This window comes from Physeter macrocephalus, unplaced genomic scaffold (assembly GCF_002837175.3).
Source record: "Physeter macrocephalus isolate SW-GA unplaced genomic scaffold, ASM283717v5 random_1769, whole genome shotgun sequence".
NCBI lineage: Eukaryota > Metazoa > Chordata > Mammalia > Artiodactyla > Physeteridae > Physeter > Physeter macrocephalus.
In genome coordinates, this window is record NW_021146639.1 from 7,517 (window position 1) to 25,000 (window position 17,484).

At 53.8% G+C, this 17,484-nt stretch overlaps 1 protein-coding gene across 2 annotated transcripts; it reads left to right on the forward strand.

The window, feature by feature from the left end:
- The first annotated feature begins 343 nt into the window (after window positions 1-343).
- Window positions 344-17,398, forward strand: LOC102994400 (serine/threonine-protein kinase MARK2). Of its 2 annotated transcripts, XM_055083519.1 has the most exons (19): window positions 344-706; window positions 1,879-1,963; window positions 2,184-2,190; window positions 5,266-5,445; window positions 5,687-5,740; window positions 8,424-8,472; window positions 8,800-8,865; window positions 8,955-9,025; window positions 9,245-9,301; window positions 10,019-10,255; window positions 10,697-10,816; window positions 10,917-11,016; window positions 11,094-11,206; window positions 12,182-12,314; window positions 12,496-12,677; window positions 13,006-13,103; window positions 13,911-14,072; window positions 14,711-14,968; window positions 16,011-17,398. In XM_055083519.1, exons 1-19 carry the CDS (start codon window positions 667-669, stop codon window positions 16,039-16,041), a joined length of 2,043 nt encoding a protein of 680 aa, XP_054939494.1. In that variant the 5' UTR covers window positions 344-666; the 3' UTR covers window positions 16,042-17,398. The 2 variants fall into 2 exon arrangements, with proteins under 2 accessions (XP_054939494.1, XP_028342690.1); XM_028486889.2 differs by lacking the exons at window positions 1,879-1,963; window positions 2,184-2,190 and having other exon boundaries at window positions 349-706.
- Window positions 17,399-17,484: the final 86 nt, after the last annotated feature.

Sequence of the window (17,484 nt, forward strand, 5' to 3'; positions counted from 1 at the left end):
GTGGTTTGCTGGCGCTCTCTGGGTCAGCATGTCTGATTCACACGTACTCCTCACACGTACTCCTCACGCGTACTCCTCTCGCAGATTTGAGCCCCTACCCAGGTCCCACCTGCTGCAGGTGAGATAATGGCTTTATGACAACCTGGGCTGGAGTAAGTCTCTATCTCACCCTCTCCCAGCTGTTACCCAGCAAAGCACCTTGGGGAGGGTGGGGCAGCCCACTTCCGGAGAGGGGGAGGGGAAGGGAGAAGGAAGTTGATCTAAACCCGCCTCTTTCTCTCTCTGTCTCCCTTCCTTCCCGTTAGCCTCCTGCCCCTTTCCTCCCACCTTGCTCCTGGGTAGTGTCTGAGGACTGCATGATTTTCTGGCTACCAGACCCTGGCCCACAAGGAGCCGCAGGGCTTTGTCCCTGTTGCTCTCCGTGCCAAGCCTGGGCTCTCTCTGCTAGTGGTGGTTTCGGTTGCGACACAGTCCAGGTTCCCAGGCAGGAGCCGCTTGGCCTGGCTGCTTCGCTCCTTTTCACTGACGAGGTGGTGGAAGGTGTCGCCTGCTTCAGCTGAGTAAGGGTGGCTGACGGAGCCAGGAGCCCCCGCCCTGGGCCTGGCTCTTCCCGGCCTCTGTACTTTGCCCTCACTGCCTGACAGATTCTGCTGTGGGCTCTGCTGAATGGAAGTCGCTGGTAGTCCTTGTCCCTTTCTCCAGCCGGGTATGTTTCCCCCCTTTTTTTTTTGCTGTGGAATTGCCCCCTCCTCTTTCATCCCTCTCACCCCAAACACAGGATCTTTGAAGAGTTGCTAAGTGGAGCCAGGCAGGAACTAGCACAGGGAAGTGCTCCTCCTGGGAAGAGGCATTGGCTGAGAAAGGAAGAGGGGGCAGATACCCAGAGAAGACTCTCCCCTTCGGTCGAGTGAGCAGGCCCAGCCGGAGTGAAGGGAACGGGCTGGTGACAGGCAGAGGCCCAAGGAGGGCGCACGAGTGCTACAGTGAGGGGAGACGGATCTGGGGCGGCCACCCAGGGCCGGTGCCCAAGGGACACTTTTCCTCCATTCCACAGTGCCCAGGCTCACTCTGCCTCTGGCCAGGGAGTACCTGCCTATCCCCCTTCCCAGCTTGGCCCCCTCCCAGCCCCAGGGAAGTCTCAGGACACTTGAGGCCAAACCTGAGTGCAGAGCCCCAAAGCGTGAGCTTTTCTAGGGGAGAACTGTTGGTCAGGGCCTCCAGCATTAGGGAAGGGGCCCTGCCTACCTGAGTCAGCGCCGGGCCTCTCAGGGTGGAGGCTGTCTTCCGGGCGAACGTGGCAACACGCCTAGGCTGAGTTCTGAGATCCAGGTTGAAGGGCCCATTGGATATAAGACGTTTTTTTTTTTCATCCTCATGTCCTGCCTTCTCTCGATTGAGGACCTCAAAGCTGTTTAGGCCCTAATTCTGAATCAGGCCTGCTTAGTAACCGGCGTGTTCTGCCATTTGGTTCCAAATACTGCCTCACAGGGTGACCCCTTGTTCTTTCTGAAAGCTGCCTGACAGCCGTGGTGTCTTCTTTCAACAGACTGGCCTCAGACCTTTGGGGCCTGCCTATGGTGTGATGTCAGCCAGAGCCTTGAGGATGTCTGGTGTTCCATGTCTTACTGTGTGCAAGGAGGATGGAGGTGGGGGGCAGAGCATGGCTCTAGCTAGATCCGGCGTAGGTGGCCCAGAACAGCAGCTAGTCCTCAGCCCCCCACCCCGTTGGTGAGATCTGGGTCCAGGTTACATGGGCCTAGTCGAGAACCAGGGATGGGACTCTCTCTCCGTGATAGCCACCCACACCCCTACCTCCTCTTCAGCCTTCAGAGACGCCGCCTCTCATGGGGCCTTGGTCCAAGGAACATTTCCTACTAGAGACTTTCTCCTTTCTCTGCTTCCTCACCCTGTCCCACATCCCTGCTGTGGGAAATATCGCACAACATAGAAGAGGCAGAAGGGGGTAAGAGAAGGACTGTGTCCTTTGAGTCCTGAGAGTTGGGTAGTTCGGTCCTGAAAGGGGAGTGTGTGACTTTTAGAGCAGGGGATCAAAGAGCACACGCGCACCAGTGTTCTCTGCTTCTCTGGGTCCCGGACAAGCAGAACCTTCTCTTTGACTGTCCTGGATACGTAGCTTGGAATCAGCCCTTCACAGCTGCCCTGTCGAGTCCCCTCCTGTGAAGTGCTGGTGTTGGCCGGCACCCCTTTAGGTGCTGGTGTAGGCCAGGTGGCTGATGCTCAGCCGGGACCTCTCCCCAGCCGGAAGGGCCCATACATAGCATCTCTTGGCCTCCAGCTAGGCTGCAGCTGGCTTAGGAGGGCTTGACTTAGATGCAGAAGTCTTGTTGACAATGAGACTTCTGGCTTTGCAAATAGGCTTTGTAGTATTTAGGAACTAAAAATAATGACATTCATGGTTGTTCTTTTTTGAGCATTGGATAAGGCATTTTACATATTTTCTGTCACCTAATGAATGTGAAATAGGGACTACTTTATCACCACTTTACAGATAAGGAAACTAATGCTAGTAAGTGGGGGAGCCAGGACTGGAACCTAGTTCTGTTGGGACAGAGCTCCTCGGCAGCCACTAGACCATCTCCTGACGCCATGTGTGGGAGCACCCCATGTCGGTCATTTTTTAGATGATTTCCTTCCTGCTTTGTAATAATCTCATCTCCTTCTTAAGGATGTTGTTGATTAATAAAGTTAACATGTGTTGAGTAAGTGGCAGATTTGGGACTTGAACCCTGGCAGTTTGTCTCTGCATCTATACTCTTAAGCACCCCTCTCTGTCCCAGTAAGGAGGAGGGTTGTTGCTGTTCGTTGAAGTTCTGTGTGCAGCTGAGCCTCGGGGTGGGGGGAGGATGCTGTCCTGCTGCGCAACACAGAGCAGCCCCTGGAGCGGGAAACATGGAGAGGGATGGGCAGAGCAGAGCTCAGGATAGGCAGTAGGGTTCCCAGATTTGGCTTCAGGGAGCAAAGGACCCAAATCCTCAGGTAGACACTAAATTCTCATTGCAAACTTTGAGGACTTGGGGACTGTCAAGATCCTGCTGCCTTTGGCTCATATCCTCAGAAAACAGGAGAGTGACAAGAAATTTAGGAGGTGAATTAGAGGTTGCCAAGGAAACTTTTCCACCCATCTTCCTGTCTTGGAAGTTGGAGCAGAGGGAAGTTTTTCCCTATTCATAGCCACCCCCCAGGGCTGAAAAGCAACAGGCCAGGGAAGCACGCTTCTTGCCAAGGAACCCTGGACAGTTCCTTGGGTGGTAGCAAGTCATTTCTTTTCTCTGTGGTTTTTGAGGGCTTCACGTAGAGCCAGAAAAGGACCGTGAAAGAAAGAATTTTGAGTCACACTTCTCTGGTCACCGTGCTCCCCTGCAAATTGTTTCCTTGAAGTTTCCAAGGCAGCTCTGGATGGTTCTGGGATGAGACTCTGGCAGCACTTTATCCCCATTATGCTGGCGCAATGACATCAGGTGTTCTGGAAGAGGCAAATCAGTGCTCTTGACCAGAGTTAGACCGGACTCTTAACAGTTTGATTGAGATATAATCCACATCCCATACAGTTCACTCGTTGAAGTGTACGGTTTAGTGGCTTTTAGTAAATTCTCGGAGCTGTGTATCCATCACCACAGTCAACATCTCATTAGAATATTTTCATTACTGCAGAAAGAAACCTCACAGCCCTTAGTTGTTACCCCTAAGTCCCCTCACCCTCTTCAGCCCTCCTCAGCCCTAGAGTAATCTCTTTCTTGTCTCTGTGGATTTACCTACTCTGGACATTTCAAATAAATGTAATCATATAACCTGTGGTCCTTTGTGAACAGCTTTGTTCACTTAGCATAATGCTTTCAAGGTTCATCCATGTTGTAGCATATGTCAGTACTTTTTTCTTTGTAAGTTATTTTCTTTCTTTTTTTTTGTGGTGGGGGGCGCTGCGTTGGGTCTTCGTTGCTGTGCACGGGCTTTCTCTAGTTGCAGCAGGCAGAGGCTACTCTTTGTTGCGGTGTGTGGGCTTCTCATTGCGGTGGCTTCTCTTGTTGCGGAGCTCTGGCTTTAGGCGCGCGGGCTTTGGTAGTTGCGGCGTGTGGGCTCAGTAATTGTGGCTCGCAGGCTGTAGAGCGCAGGCTCAGTAGTTGTGGCGCACGGGCTTAATCGCTCCGCAAGCATGTGGGATCTTCCCGGATCAGGGATGGAACCCGTGTCCTCTGCATTGGCAGGCAGATTCTTAACCACTGCGCCACCAGGGAAGTCCCTTCTTTTTTTTTTTTAATTGCCAATGACTATTCCACTATGTGGATATTTCACAATTTGTATATCCACTTAGCAATTGACAGACATTTGTGTTGTTTCCACTTCTTGGCTATTATGAATGTGTGATACTACGAACGTACATTGGTGTGCAAGTTGCTCTTGGGTATGTAGCAGGAGTGGAATTGCTGGATCACATGGAACTCTACATTTAGCCCTTTGAGGACTGTACAGGTCTTCATACAGATGTATGTTTTCATCTGGGCCGTACCTCTTTTGTGTTATGTTTATATACCTGTTGGTGCCAGTTGTTGTCATTTCTGCTTCCTCACACCCTTATGTGAGCTATGGGATATCTAAGGAGGGCAGAGGGTGGCCTTGCGCGGACCCTGTCATTCCATTTTTTTCATTGCCCAGGTATTCATTGAGCATCTACCATATTCCAGTCTGTCTAGGTGCAGGGATGTATCAGTGAATAAATGTTACATGCCTGCCTTCATGAGCTTCCATTCTTGTTGGATAGACAACAAATCAATGTAAAGTGATACATAATAAAGAGAAATGTAAAGTGTTGGGTGGCAGTGAGTGCTTTGCAGTAATTCTGATCGTGCGCCTGCGACTTTGAGATGTAGCCTTATCAAAGTGTGAACAGGCGACAGGGAGGACGGTAGACGGCGCTCTCCCACATGAGGTGGAGGAACTGTTGGGTTGTTACAGGGGATGTATTGCCAGGCAGTGGAGCCAATGATGGGACAGCTTAGGTCCTAAGCTCCAGCGCCCACAGGATGTTGACGTTGGACCTTAGGCTGTGCTCTTTTGGAGTGAAGGTGGGCGCTCTTCCCATCTCCTTTTCTCCCCCTGCCTTATGATTCTTTCTTTGCATGCCTACCAGCTTCCTGGAGTCTGCCCCCATACCCCAGCCTCTTGCGATTTTTGCAGAGAGCTAAGGGCAGTGGTATGGGGAGCCGGAAGGGCAGCATACTCAAAGGTGTACATGTTTCTACCCTGCAGCCCACCTTGGGACACCTCGACTCCAAGCCCAGCAGTAAGTCCAACATGCTGCGGGGCCGCAACTCAGCCACTTCTGCTGACGAGCAGCCCCATATTGGCAACTACCGACTCCTCAAGACCATCGGCAAGGGTAACTTCGCCAAGGTGAAGCTGGCTCGGCACATCCTTACTGGGAAAGAGGTGAGCTCTGGGGTTGGGGACATGGCAGCATCTCCCAACTGTTGATACCCCAGCAGGTAGTAGTGAGACTTCTACCACAGCCAGCCTTTTGTTTATCAGACAGAAATGAGATCTGAACAGATAGGGGTGCTAAGAGGGATAGGGCCAAAAGGAGGCAGAAATATAAAGGAGGAAGTAGATTTGAGTCCTGAGTTTAAGCCTGGTCAAAGAGGTAATCTTGGACTTTTTATCTCTTGTTCAGGTAGCTGTGAAGATCATCGACAAGACTCAACTGAATTCCTCCAGCCTCCAGAAAGTAAGCACACAGTACCTCCTGTCCCTTCCTAAACCTCTGTCAGGAGTTAATGATCTGCTGACCCCATTTGGACCTCCTCTTGAACCCCTAATTCAGCATCTCTGGTCGTTTCACCGTTCCCACCATCCCTTTCCATGGCTCTGCTATCTTTAGGGTTTTGGCTGGATCACCTGTGTTGGCTCCTCCTGATTGAGCTGCCTGGCCACAGGCACTGGCTCTTTTAGAAGTCTTTCTGCCCCCTTCCAGCCCCTTGGCCTACCTGTCTGACCTACTTCCTGCATCTTGTCTTCTTCTGGCCTGTGACCAGCCCAATGCAAAAACACATGTATACAGCCATTACTAGAAACACATGCAGTTAACTGTAGGATCTGAATGATCCAAGGGAGTGGCTCTAGAAGTACAGGGATAAGAGGAGGCAGAGAACCTGCCACTGGATTCTGTGCCAGCTGCATTTCAGAGAATGGGTATGGAAGGCTGGGATTTTTCGAAACTAAACTCCAGTTTCAAGCCTCTTACGGTACGTGCAGATTAGTGACAGGTCCTCCCAGTCTTCCTTCTCACTTCTAGGCTTCTTTTGACTAACAGTTGCAGAGTCCTTTGCATGTAGTCTTTGCTACATGAGGTTGAACTTTTCCTTCCCTTCTTGACTTACAGTGGAAAACTGAGGTCTTACTTAGCTGGTTGGGGAAGCCTCCAGGTGAGACCACGTATGTAGGAGTGAGAAAAGAAGGCTTTCGTTTGCAGAAGAGGGACAGCTTACCAGTGACTGGTTGGTGTAGAACTGGAAACTGTCTGCCCTCTGCCCCCACCCTGGGCTCCAGCAGTTAGGGGAAGGAAGAAATCTCCCGTCAGGCTCCCAAAAAGCTGCCCCTATTTAGGTCAGTCAGATTTCCTCATACTCCAGCTCACCCTGGCTCAGATTTTCTGACCTTGATTAACCTAGTTCTTTGCATCTCGTGGCAGATTGAGTTTTTCTTTTCATGACCACATTGTTACTTGAGTTAGGAGAGGGCATAACCTGATGCTAACAGCCAACTGCAGTGAGATTGGGAAGCTTGAGACTGGAGGTTGGGAGCTGTTACTGAGAGAGACACTCACAGAATTAGTGTGAGTTGAGGTGCACTGACATGCTGACAGCCAAAACCAAGGTGTTTCCTATTTTTTGTTACCCCTGGGATCCCCTCAAAGTTCTTTGACTCAAAGGAAACATGGCTGTCATCACCAGGGCTTCCCTGCTGCTGGGAGCTTTCCGGAAGGAAGGGAAAGAGGGCTACTCTTGACATGTTGGCTCAGACCCCACAGAGTAGAAGCCAGCTTGGTGTGGGCCATTTGGTCTTTGGAGCAGTTTAGCCTGCCAGAGTCAGCTAGGCCATCTTATTTCCCACCTCTTTTTTCTCCCTGCCTCTTCCTGACTGGCTGGAAGCACCAGCACCAGACAAATATAGCCATTTTTAAAGCCTTTAAACACACTCCATTGCCAAGGCCAATCTGATTCTGTTCAAATCACTCTGTTTAAATTTGATCCCAGCAATGATCCCTAAAGGACAAACACTGAAGAAGCTAACCTCTTCGGGGTTCTAGACAGGCCCAGAAAACTCCACGCTCTCCTAGGAGAACGCCCTTTCCAGGCCCATTATTGCCCCTGAGGTGGCGTCCAGGATTTTTTGCCTCTTCATCCAAGATAAGTATTGGGCCTGGGAAGAAAGCAAGAAAAACCTGGGCTCTAACGAGAAAAGGGAGCCAAGGTCAGAATCAGGTTCTCGAAGATTGGAAAACCTGTCTCTTCTTTTCCTTTCCAGCTCACAAAAGCTCTGGGATCTCATTAAAGGAAAAATAAAGAAAGATGTGTTCACTTTTCTCCATAAAATATAGCCTAAATTAGGTCTCCACACCTCCCTTCTCCTTAAAAAACAAAAACAAAACACAACACAACTAGTTCTGCTCCTTGTGCAAACGGTGAGGCCTAGAAGTTGCAAAAAACCCCACCTCCAGTTCTCTGGCCCCCGCAGAGGGGATGAAGTTCATTTCTGTCATCTTTCTTTATGGAAATGTATGGTTTGGAGTCCCTGATTTTGTTTCACAAAGAGAGCGTGAGTGTGTGGAGGTGGATTTGATTAAAATTGGCATCAGCTATATATAGGAGTGGCTTCTTCTGTCACCACCCCGAGGCCCAGGAGAGAAAGGTGTACCCACTAGTGCAGAGCCCTCTGACTTCTGTAAGTCAGAAGGTGATGGGCCCCTTCAGAGCTCCCCTACCTCTTCATACAGACCAAGCTAGAGTCTCCTTTGTCAGTGAACTGTAGAAGCAGCTCAGGTTCTAAATGTTCATGTACGTGGGCTCACGCTCCCTCTTTCAGAGGCACGCAGCCAAAACCCGTCTGCTGTTTGGGGGCTGGATTTGGGGCGACAACACCCAAGGGTGCAGCTGGCTCATCCAGATGCTGCCCCTGAGGGTACAAGTCATGAGAGCCCAGCTTTCCTCGCACTGACCCTTCTTGCTCTCCTTCCCTGCCATGTCCTTCTCAGCCACTGGAGACAGGCATGGAGGATCTGGACAACTACTCTATTTCTTTTCCCTGCCTGTTTTCTCTTTTGGAAAAAGAATCCTAGCAGTGGCTCTGTTTGGAGGGGACCTGAGGGGAGCAAGCTGAGCAAGCGTGACCCCTGGTATTTTATTTTCCAGCTGTTCCGTGAAGTAAGAATAATGAAGGTTTTGAATCATCCCAACATAGGTGAGAACCAGTCATCATTCCTTTCCTCTTCCCCCACAGCAAGGCTCAACTTCCCAGCATGTGGCCCTTCTCCCTGAGGCACATGGCCTTCTGGAGTCTGTAGTCTTCAAGGATGCCTCTGGGGAAGCCCAGCTCAAGATCCAGCTCTGCCTCTGGCGCACAGGGCTGTCCTTAGTGGTGTGGCTGCCTCGAGAGGAACCTGTCTTTGGGAGAGTAGGAATGGGAGAGGAGGAAACTTTGATTCCTAGGATGCCCCTGTACATGTTGGGGCTCAATGTGTGGACCCTGCTGCTTCTCTGACTCATAGCTTGGCCTTTTCTCCTGTAGTTAAGTTATTTGAAGTGATCGAGACTGAGAAAACTCTCTACCTTGTCATGGAGTACGCTAGTGGAGGTAGGTATGGAATTGCCTCTTCCTACTGTGTCCCCACCTTCCCCAGCCCCAGCAAGCTCTGATGTAGACCCTGCCCCTGTCACTTGCAGGAGAGGTGTTTGATTACCTAGTGGCTCATGGCAGGATGAAAGAAAAAGAGGCTCGAGCCAAATTCCGCCAGGTGGGTGTGACTCCCTCCATGGAGTGTGGGCCCTACCTCTGCTTTGGGGGGGTTGGCATACAAGGAGGAGCTGCCTGTCTGTAAGCGGCCTCTGGAGGGTCCTTTGGGCTTTGCTTATCTATGTGGCAGCTTCGAACTCGGTCACAGGATCACAGCTCCACCAGCCCCTGTAGCCCACCTTCAGGTGTCCCTGAGCTGACCCCTCTTCCTTCCTTTCAGATAGTGTCTGCTGTGCAGTACTGTCACCAGAAGTTTATTGTTCATAGAGACTTAAAGGTAAGGCGTGCTCTCATCTCCAGTGTCTTTGAGTCAGGGCTGGTCATTCACCCTCTGTTAACTGTGACATAACGATTACACCCTGAGTGTTCAAGGAAACTCCAGCCTTTAATTTTTTGGAGATGATGAGGAAGCCCCTAGGGCTGCTTCTGACACAGGCCTTATGACTGGACTTAGGATCCCATTCCAGCTACCGAGGAGAGGGTCTCTGCCATTTCACCTCTCAGCACTTCACCTTCCGGTGCAGCCAGGCGTGGCAGGAGGGCTGCAGGCAGCCTGGCGGCTGACCGAGGAAACAGTGTTGACTGTTCCACAGCTGCGTCACAGCTGCTTTGCAGATGTGCAGCACACTCATCTCTTTCACTGAGCTGTTAGCATGTGAGACTACCTATGAGTCTTCCTGGCCCCTAAGTCCTCGCAGATGTGACCACGATTAACCCAGGCCTGACAGGGAAGCTTTGCACAGCTCACAGCGTCTCTGAGCCTTCAGATCCCAGCTCTCACGTGGCCGCCTGTGTGAGGAGCGGCCTGCGCGGCCCTCCTCCAGCCCAGCCCAGCCTCTGCACACTGATTGGAGGCCTGCCCTGGAGTTGGTGGGAGCAGTTCTAACATTGAAGATGACTTCCTGTTTGTTCTTCCATTCCCCTCAGCTCCTTCCTGTCCAGTGCCTCAGTGTGATCCACTTGGTTCCCTGACATTTTCCTTCTTACCTCCCAGGCAGAAAACCTGCTCTTGGATGCTGACATGAACATCAAGATTGCAGACTTTGGCTTCAGCAACGAATTCACCTTTGGGAACAAGCTGGATACCTTCTGTGGCAGTCCCCCTTATGCTGCCCCAGAGCTCTTCCAGGGCAAAAAATACGACGGACCCGAGGTGGATGTGTGGAGCCTGGGAGTTATTCTATATACACTGGTCAGCGGATCCCTGCCTTTTGATGGACAGAACCTCAAGGTGGAGTGAAGTGCAGGCTTAGATCATTTGTATTCTCATTTCTTCTCTTGGCCTCTGGTCTTGTCCCCGACCTCTCACCTTTGCTGCTTTTCTACATTTTCCTGAGCCAGAGCTTCAAAGAAGGCCTTGTTGCAAAAGGTAGCAGCTATTAAAAGCCCTCTGCACCCAGCAAAATAACCTCAGTTCCTCTCTTGAGGGCTGGGATAAATTGTTTGTCCGTTCACCCCTCCAAGGTACTCAGGATTGCAAGCCTCGGGCCGATCAAGCCAGAGGGCGTGGGGTATTTGACATCACCGCCTCTCTAGTTGAGGTGCCTTGTCCCAGGCTCTCTGCCTCTTACCATATTTCATTTACATCTGCCTGGCCAGTCTTAAGCTGTCAGGAGCCTGGATATTAGGTTCCTTCCCTTGGCCTTGGGTGATTTAAATTTCCCTCCTACAGGAGCTGCGGGAGCGGGTACTGAGGGGAAAATACCGTATTCCGTTCTACATGTCCACAGACTGTGAAAACCTGCTTAAGAAATTTCTCATTCTCAATCCCAGCAAGAGAGGCACTTTAGAGGTGAGCAGCCTGAGCCCAGCTGGTAGGAGGTCCTGGGTTCCCAAGGAAACCTCCAAGCTGAGTCTCCCTCTCTGCCCTTCCCCTTCCCTTTACTTCCCAGCAAATCATGAAAGATCGATGGATGAATGTGGGTCACGAAGATGACGAATTAAAGCCTTATGTGGAGCCACTCCCTGACTACAAGGACCCCCGGCGGACAGGTGAGGCTGTGCTGGGCCATGAGGTTGAGCCTGCCTAGGACTCAGGACCAGCCTTAACTGTATGTCCCCCCACGCAGAATTGATGGTGTCCATGGGTTACACACGGGAAGAGATCCAGGACTCGCTGGTGGGCCAGAGGTACAACGAGGTGATGGCCACCTATCTGCTCCTGGGCTACAAGAGCTCCGAGGTGTGTGCCCCCTGCTCCATTCCCCGTCTAGCCAGCCTCTCTGTCAGTAGTATCCCCATGCTCCTAGCAGCTGTTGAGGGCAGAAGCTCATCTCTGAGTAGGTGTGCTCTCTACTGACTAATTTTAAGCCTCAGCTCTGGTGGTGATAAGGTCTCCTGGCTTTTGCTTTCACTAATTTCCATCAATAGTTCAATAGGGAAGCTGGTGGGGTCTGGGCCTGGGTCTGGGTTTCCATACGGGTGAGTAGATCTGGCTCATTCTGTGTTGGTTAGACCGGGTCTAGGTCATTCTGGCTGGGTCAGTTCTGTGTTGGCTCTAGAAGTCTCTGACTGTTTCGATATGTTTGTGTCTCTCTGTATCTGGAAGTCTGGGTTCCTGGGTGCTCTGTGTCTGTCTTATAGGAATCTTGAGCCTGTGTGTTGCTTCTGCCTAGAGCTTGTGTCTGGGTATATGTATCTGTGTGCATGTACGTCCATCCTCCCGTCTGTGCATCTGGAGGCTTCGTGATTATTGTTCTGCTCATATGGGTACCCACCCATGTCTGCGCCTGAATCCCTGGGTCTCTGTGGGAGTAGGGTCTCGTTCACCATCTGTGTGTCCCCACATCCACTCGTGGCCTCCCTGTCCTGCTCTCCCCCTAGTGGTGTTGGACTCCCTTTCTTGATTCTTGACAGCCTGCTCAGGAGGTATTGGGGGGTGTCTCTGAGTCTGATTGTGCATTCTTATGTGTGTGGTGTGTGTATCCCACTCTGAGGGTGGGGTTCTTTGTGGGGAGGTTGGTGTGTCTTTGACTGTGTTTGTCAGGGTCTGTGTTGGGACTTGTCTCCGTGAGTGTTTATTTAGATGCACATTGGTCTTTCAGGGGGTATGTCTCATGGGAGCCTGGGGTGGATTTGTGTCAGGCAGGAATGTGTAAATGGGATCATCCATAGGGAACTCTTCATGACTTCTGCCCTCCCTTTTGTGTTCTTGCAGCTGGAGGGCGACACCATCACCTTGAAGCCGCGGCCTTCAGCTGATCTGACCAATAGCAGTGCCCCTTCCCCCTCCCACAAGGTACAGCGCAGCGTCTCAGCCAACCCCAAGCAGCGGCGCTTTAGCGACCAGGGTAAGTACTTCTGGGAGCTGCAGGTGGGGGACTCACCCCTCTCCTGATGGGTTCTTGGGGCTTTGGATGACACAGCTGAGTTTCCATCCCCGTTCAGCCCTTATTAGTAGCATGTCCTTGGGCAAGTCACTTAACTTCCCTCCATCTTGCCCTTACCCATTCCCACTGTCCTCTGGCCCAGCAGCTGGTCCTGCCATTCCCACTTCTAATTCCTACTCTAAGAAGACTCAGAGTAACAACGCAGAAAACAAGCGGCCTGAGGAGGACCGGGAGTCAGGGCGGAAGGCCAGCAGCACAGCCAAAGTGCCTGCCAGCCCCCTGCCCGGGCTGGAGAGGAAGAAGACCACCCCCACCCCCTCCACGGTGAGCCACGCCCACCCTCCTCCCTCCTCCTGGCCAGCCCCACCTCCTCCTTCCCATCCTCCCCGCTCCTGCTGTGGGGCCTGCCCTCTCCAGGCAGCTCTTTCCTTAATCCAGACGCAGCTCCCTTTGGCTGCCTACCTGACCGTCCGCCCCGGGGCCACTTCTACGTACTGTAGAAAACCCTGCCCCACAGAGTAAAAGCAAAATCCGTTCTTTTCCCCAGCCCGGACTGCTCGTGGTGGAAGGTGGAGGGGGAGCAGGTTTTGCGAACCTGCCAGTAGAACACTTTGGTCTTCTGTGATACCACTCTGCCCTTTATTCCCCACAGAACAGCGTCCTCTCCACCAGCACAAATCGAAGCAGGAATTCCCCACTTTTGGAGAGGGCCAGCCTTGGCCAGGCCTCCATCCAGAACGGCAAAGACAGGTGAGCAGGCCTGGGCCCTGCCTGCCATATTTCCCGGGAGCCGCCTCTCCCAGCGGTGACGTCTCTGTCAGCAGCACCATCTCCCCTCCTGCTCCCTGGAGTCCCGTCCTGGCTCTGTCCAGTGCAGCTTTCCACACACCAGCACCTCCTCCCTGCTCTCCCCACCCTCCTTCTCCTCTCCCCTGTGCTCCTGTGACCGCTTCTTGCGGTGTACTGAGTGTGACTCCATGGTCATCTCAGCTGCCTTCTTGCTTCTTGACTGCAGCCAGGGCGTGGCAACTGCACTCTTCTGGGCACCAGTGCCTGAGGGGCCCCAGCTCAGGGCAGAACCGAGAGATGCCATCCTGAAGCGTGTACACATTGAGGGTGACTCTATCTGTGCCCATGAGAGCAGAGCCCCCCTAACGTTGACCGTCATGTTGAGTTCCTGGCTCCTCGTTTTCTGAGCTTAATGAAAATTCCCCTTAGCAACACGCTGCTCTTTCTGGCGATGACACATCCTTGTTCTTAGAATTTCTAGGAGACCAGTGCAGCCCGGAGGCAGTTGCCTCCTGTCGGCTTTCCTGCACTTTGGGTTTCTTTCCCTAGGCTATGGCCTGCCTCGCCTTCCTTACCGTGCGTGCCCTCCACTTCCTAGCCCTGCCTCCCTCGGCTCTGACTCGTGCCCCATTGCTGCTCCTGGGCCTGACCTGCATCTTGCCGAGGCTCCCAGCTCTGGCCCTTCCCGCCCCGCCTGTGCTTCCTAACCGGAGCCTCCTGCCCCCACCCACCCCTAACCCAGGCCTCTCCACTGCTTTTGTCTCCTAGCCTAACCATGCCAGGGTCCCGGGCCTCCACGGCTTCTGCTTCTGCCGCGGTCTCTGCGGCCCGGCCCCGCCAGCACCAGAAATCCATGTCGGCCTCCGTGCACCCCAACAAGGCCACTGGGCTGCCCCCCACGGACAGTAACTGTGAGGTGCCGCGGCCCAGGCAAGTGTGCTGGGGCAGCTGATGCACCTGCTGCCCTCAGCCCACCCGCCCCCTGCCCCCCACAATTTCTTCCCACCTGGGGGTCCTGCTCTGTTCTTGGCATCTTAGCCACAAGAGATGGCTGTCCCCTGCAGCCAGGAAGTAGAGGACACAAAAAATAGCTTAATGCCCCTCTTTTCCTCCAGTTCTCCCTCTCAGAACAGATATGCAAGAAGCCGTCCCGAGGCTCCAGAAGGAAGCCTTTTTGTTCTGAGCCTTCCTGGACTTCCTTAGGACCCCGGGGACAATCAGCATCACAGGGACTCAATCCTTGAGGGTTGGTCAACATTGTCCCCTTGAGGTTCCAGTCTGCCTAGCTCCCAAGGAGCCTCTTCTCTCCATCCTGTACTGCTCTCCACACACGTATCCTTCCCTGCCTCCCCTCCCTCCCCCAAACCATCTCCTTCCCCCTCCACCCAAACATCTTCCTTATTGGTGTCCTCAGTGGTCACACCCCTTCCTTCTGTGTCCTCTGTGATGGCTGCCTCTGCCCTAGCATCCCCCTTCCCTTTCCCACGCCAGGGTGCTCCAGATGCTTGGTGGTGATGGCTTTCTCATGCCCTGATGCATTTCCCCGCCCCCCACCTCTTTTCTCACAGCACAGCCCCCCAGCGTGTCCCTGTCGCCTCCCCCTCCGCCCACAACATCAGCAGCAGTGGTGGAGCCCCAGACCGAACTAATTTTCCCCGGGGTGTGTCCAGTCGAAGCACCTTCCACGCTGGGCAGCTCCGGCAGGTGCGGGACCAGCAGAATTTGCCCTACGGTGTGACCCCAGCCTCTCCCTCTGGCAACAGCCAGGGCCGGCGGGGGGCCTCGGGGAGCATCTTCAGCAAATTCACTTCCAAGTTTGTACGCAGGTGAGTAGGGGGCCTAGGGCGGCAGAGAGGCTGAGGCCAGGCCTTCCACCTTGCCTGGGGGTGGGGATGAGGACACCTGGGGGTTAGAACTGGGATCAGGTCCCAGGGTTAGAAACCTCAGGAAGCCTAAGAAATTGAGTCTTTGTTGGCACCTGAGATGCCCAGACCCATCCGTCCCTCTCAGGCCTCCCCAACTCCTTGTTCTCTGGCCCGAGCAGATGGCCGATGCCGCCTCCTCTCTAGGAGAGTGTGAACTCAGATGCTAAAATAAAAGCCCCCCTCGTCTCTCCTGGGTTCCCATGGAAACTTATATTTGGTGACGCAGCTGCAAAGTCATGAGGCCTGAGCCAGGCTGGGCCGGCAAGGAGAGTTTCTCCTGGTCTCTCGTCTTGCCCCCTTTGACCTCCTTTCTCCCCACCCAGTTGGTTTTGTCTGGCTGCAGCCACTCCCCTCTGCCGCAGCCATGTTCCTCTGCTGGGGGGCTGGGGGTTGCCAGGATGAAGGCCATAAATGAAATAGCTGGTGGGGGCCTAGGATGGCTCCCTGGCAGCCTGAGGCACTCTGGCGCATTCCTACGTGGGAACCAGGGTGAAGGTTCTCTTCATGAGGTTTCTCACACCTGGCCCCTGATGACCCAAAAGGACAGCGTTGATTCTCGAGGTGCATCCAGTAATCCGGGCTCTTGGGCTGCTCCCTGTCTCCATCCCACCACTTCTTCAACCATCTTAGTGTAGCTCAGGAAGCAGCAGGAGTCTTGGAGAGAACAGGTTTGCCTGCCCTTCCTCCTGCACTTCATTCCACTCGGCTAGAGTAGCCAAGCCATGCCCCTTTCCAGCCCCGGAATGCAGGTGTAGGGCTGCAGGGTGGGGCGTGAGCAGATTGGGATGTCTGGGACTCTAGTCTCGCTGAGCGGCTCTTCCACAAGTGGGGTGACCCTTGAACCTGTAAAGCCCACTCCCCACCTGCTTATCCACATACCGTCTTGTTGGTTTTTTTTTTTTATTTCTTTTTTTATTTTGTCTTTTTTTGTTTGTTTTTTTAGAAATCTGTCTTTCAGGTTTGCCAGAAGGTAGGCGTTGAGCCCGCTGTGTGTGCGTCTGTGTCCTGTGTCCTGCCTCCATCACTAACTCCCCTTTTCCGGCTCTTGCTCCCTCCTGCATCTGCTAACCTTGTCTGTGGGGTCCTCTCTCTGCCATCTTAAAGGGATGAAGACGGCCTCTGCCTGGGCGGCCCCCGAGGCCACGTTTGCCCACTCAGGGCAAATGACTCTGAAAACGATGGGCCTGTCCCCGAGCAAGGGGGACCTTCTCAGGGAATTCTCCCTTTAAGATCGTCTCCTTCCCCCCAATCGCCTACCCTGGGTTGTGGTCACAAACGCGTTGGGTTCCTTTTCCAGCCCTTTCCCGTGTCTCTGCATGCGCTCTGAGGAAGCTCCACCGAGGTCGAAAGTGCATCTGGGATGGTATCTCATTCCGGGTCTCCTGGGCTTCCCCTTCCCTGGTGCCCTGAACTTCAGGGCTGTGTGGCCTCTTGCCCCTGTCCTATGGGATGGCAGGACTTTGGAGGTACTACAGGAACACTGGGGTCTCAAGACTTCAGCCTGACGCCTCCAGGCCCAAGGAGCCTTTGCCTCACGAGTGGGGCACAGCACCCCCTTCTGGCAGCTCCTGCAGAACTAGGCCGACCCCACCCCCACCCCAGCATACCTCCTGCCTCCAGCCGTTTCTGGATGAATCAAGCCGCGTCCTCTCTGGACTGTGTTCTCCAGTTATGGCCTGTGACTTCTGAAGAGCCAGAAGCTGGGACATTCTAGGGCAGGGGCCGTCTACCCCTAAGTCCTGGCAAAACAGTGGGAGATCCCCCCTCCCTCAGGCGTCTCCTTTCCTAGGCCAGCTCCTGGCTCTGCCACCCCTGGCCCTGTCTTCATCCTCTCTGGTGGCCTGGGTGGGCCAAATACCAAGCTGAGGACCAAGGGCCAGGTTGGGAGCCCTGGTTCCCCAAGGCCGTCAGCCCAGCCCCTTTGGTGCCCCAGCTGACAGAACGACGGCCAAGGCAGGGTGTTCAGGCTTTTTCTCCCTTCCACCCGCTGCTCGCCACCCAGCTCTTCACTGCATGGCTGGCTGTTGACTCATGGGGCCCCAGTGGGGGCCTGCCCTGCAGGGTACCTCCACCCACAGGGCAGGAGCCAGGTGGGGCCGGAGAGAGCACCCAGGCCCCTTCCCCTGCACAGCCCAGGCTCCCTGCTCGCAGCGCACTTGTCTGCATTCGTGTGTCTGTTGTGTCTTTGTGTTCCTTTTACATGTGCTGCCGCTGCTCTCTCTCACTCCTCCTACACCCTTGCCCTCCTCTGCACTCCCCAGTTTCCCAGCTCCAGGCACTCATCTTCCAGCCAGGAGCTGGAGAAGCCGCTCAGCGGGGCCAGACCTCTTCCCCACCCACCCTCCCAAGGTGTCTGCCCTGCTCTGCCCTCCGTCCTCCCTTCTGTATCAGCAGATGGCCTGGCAGGCAGGGGAGTT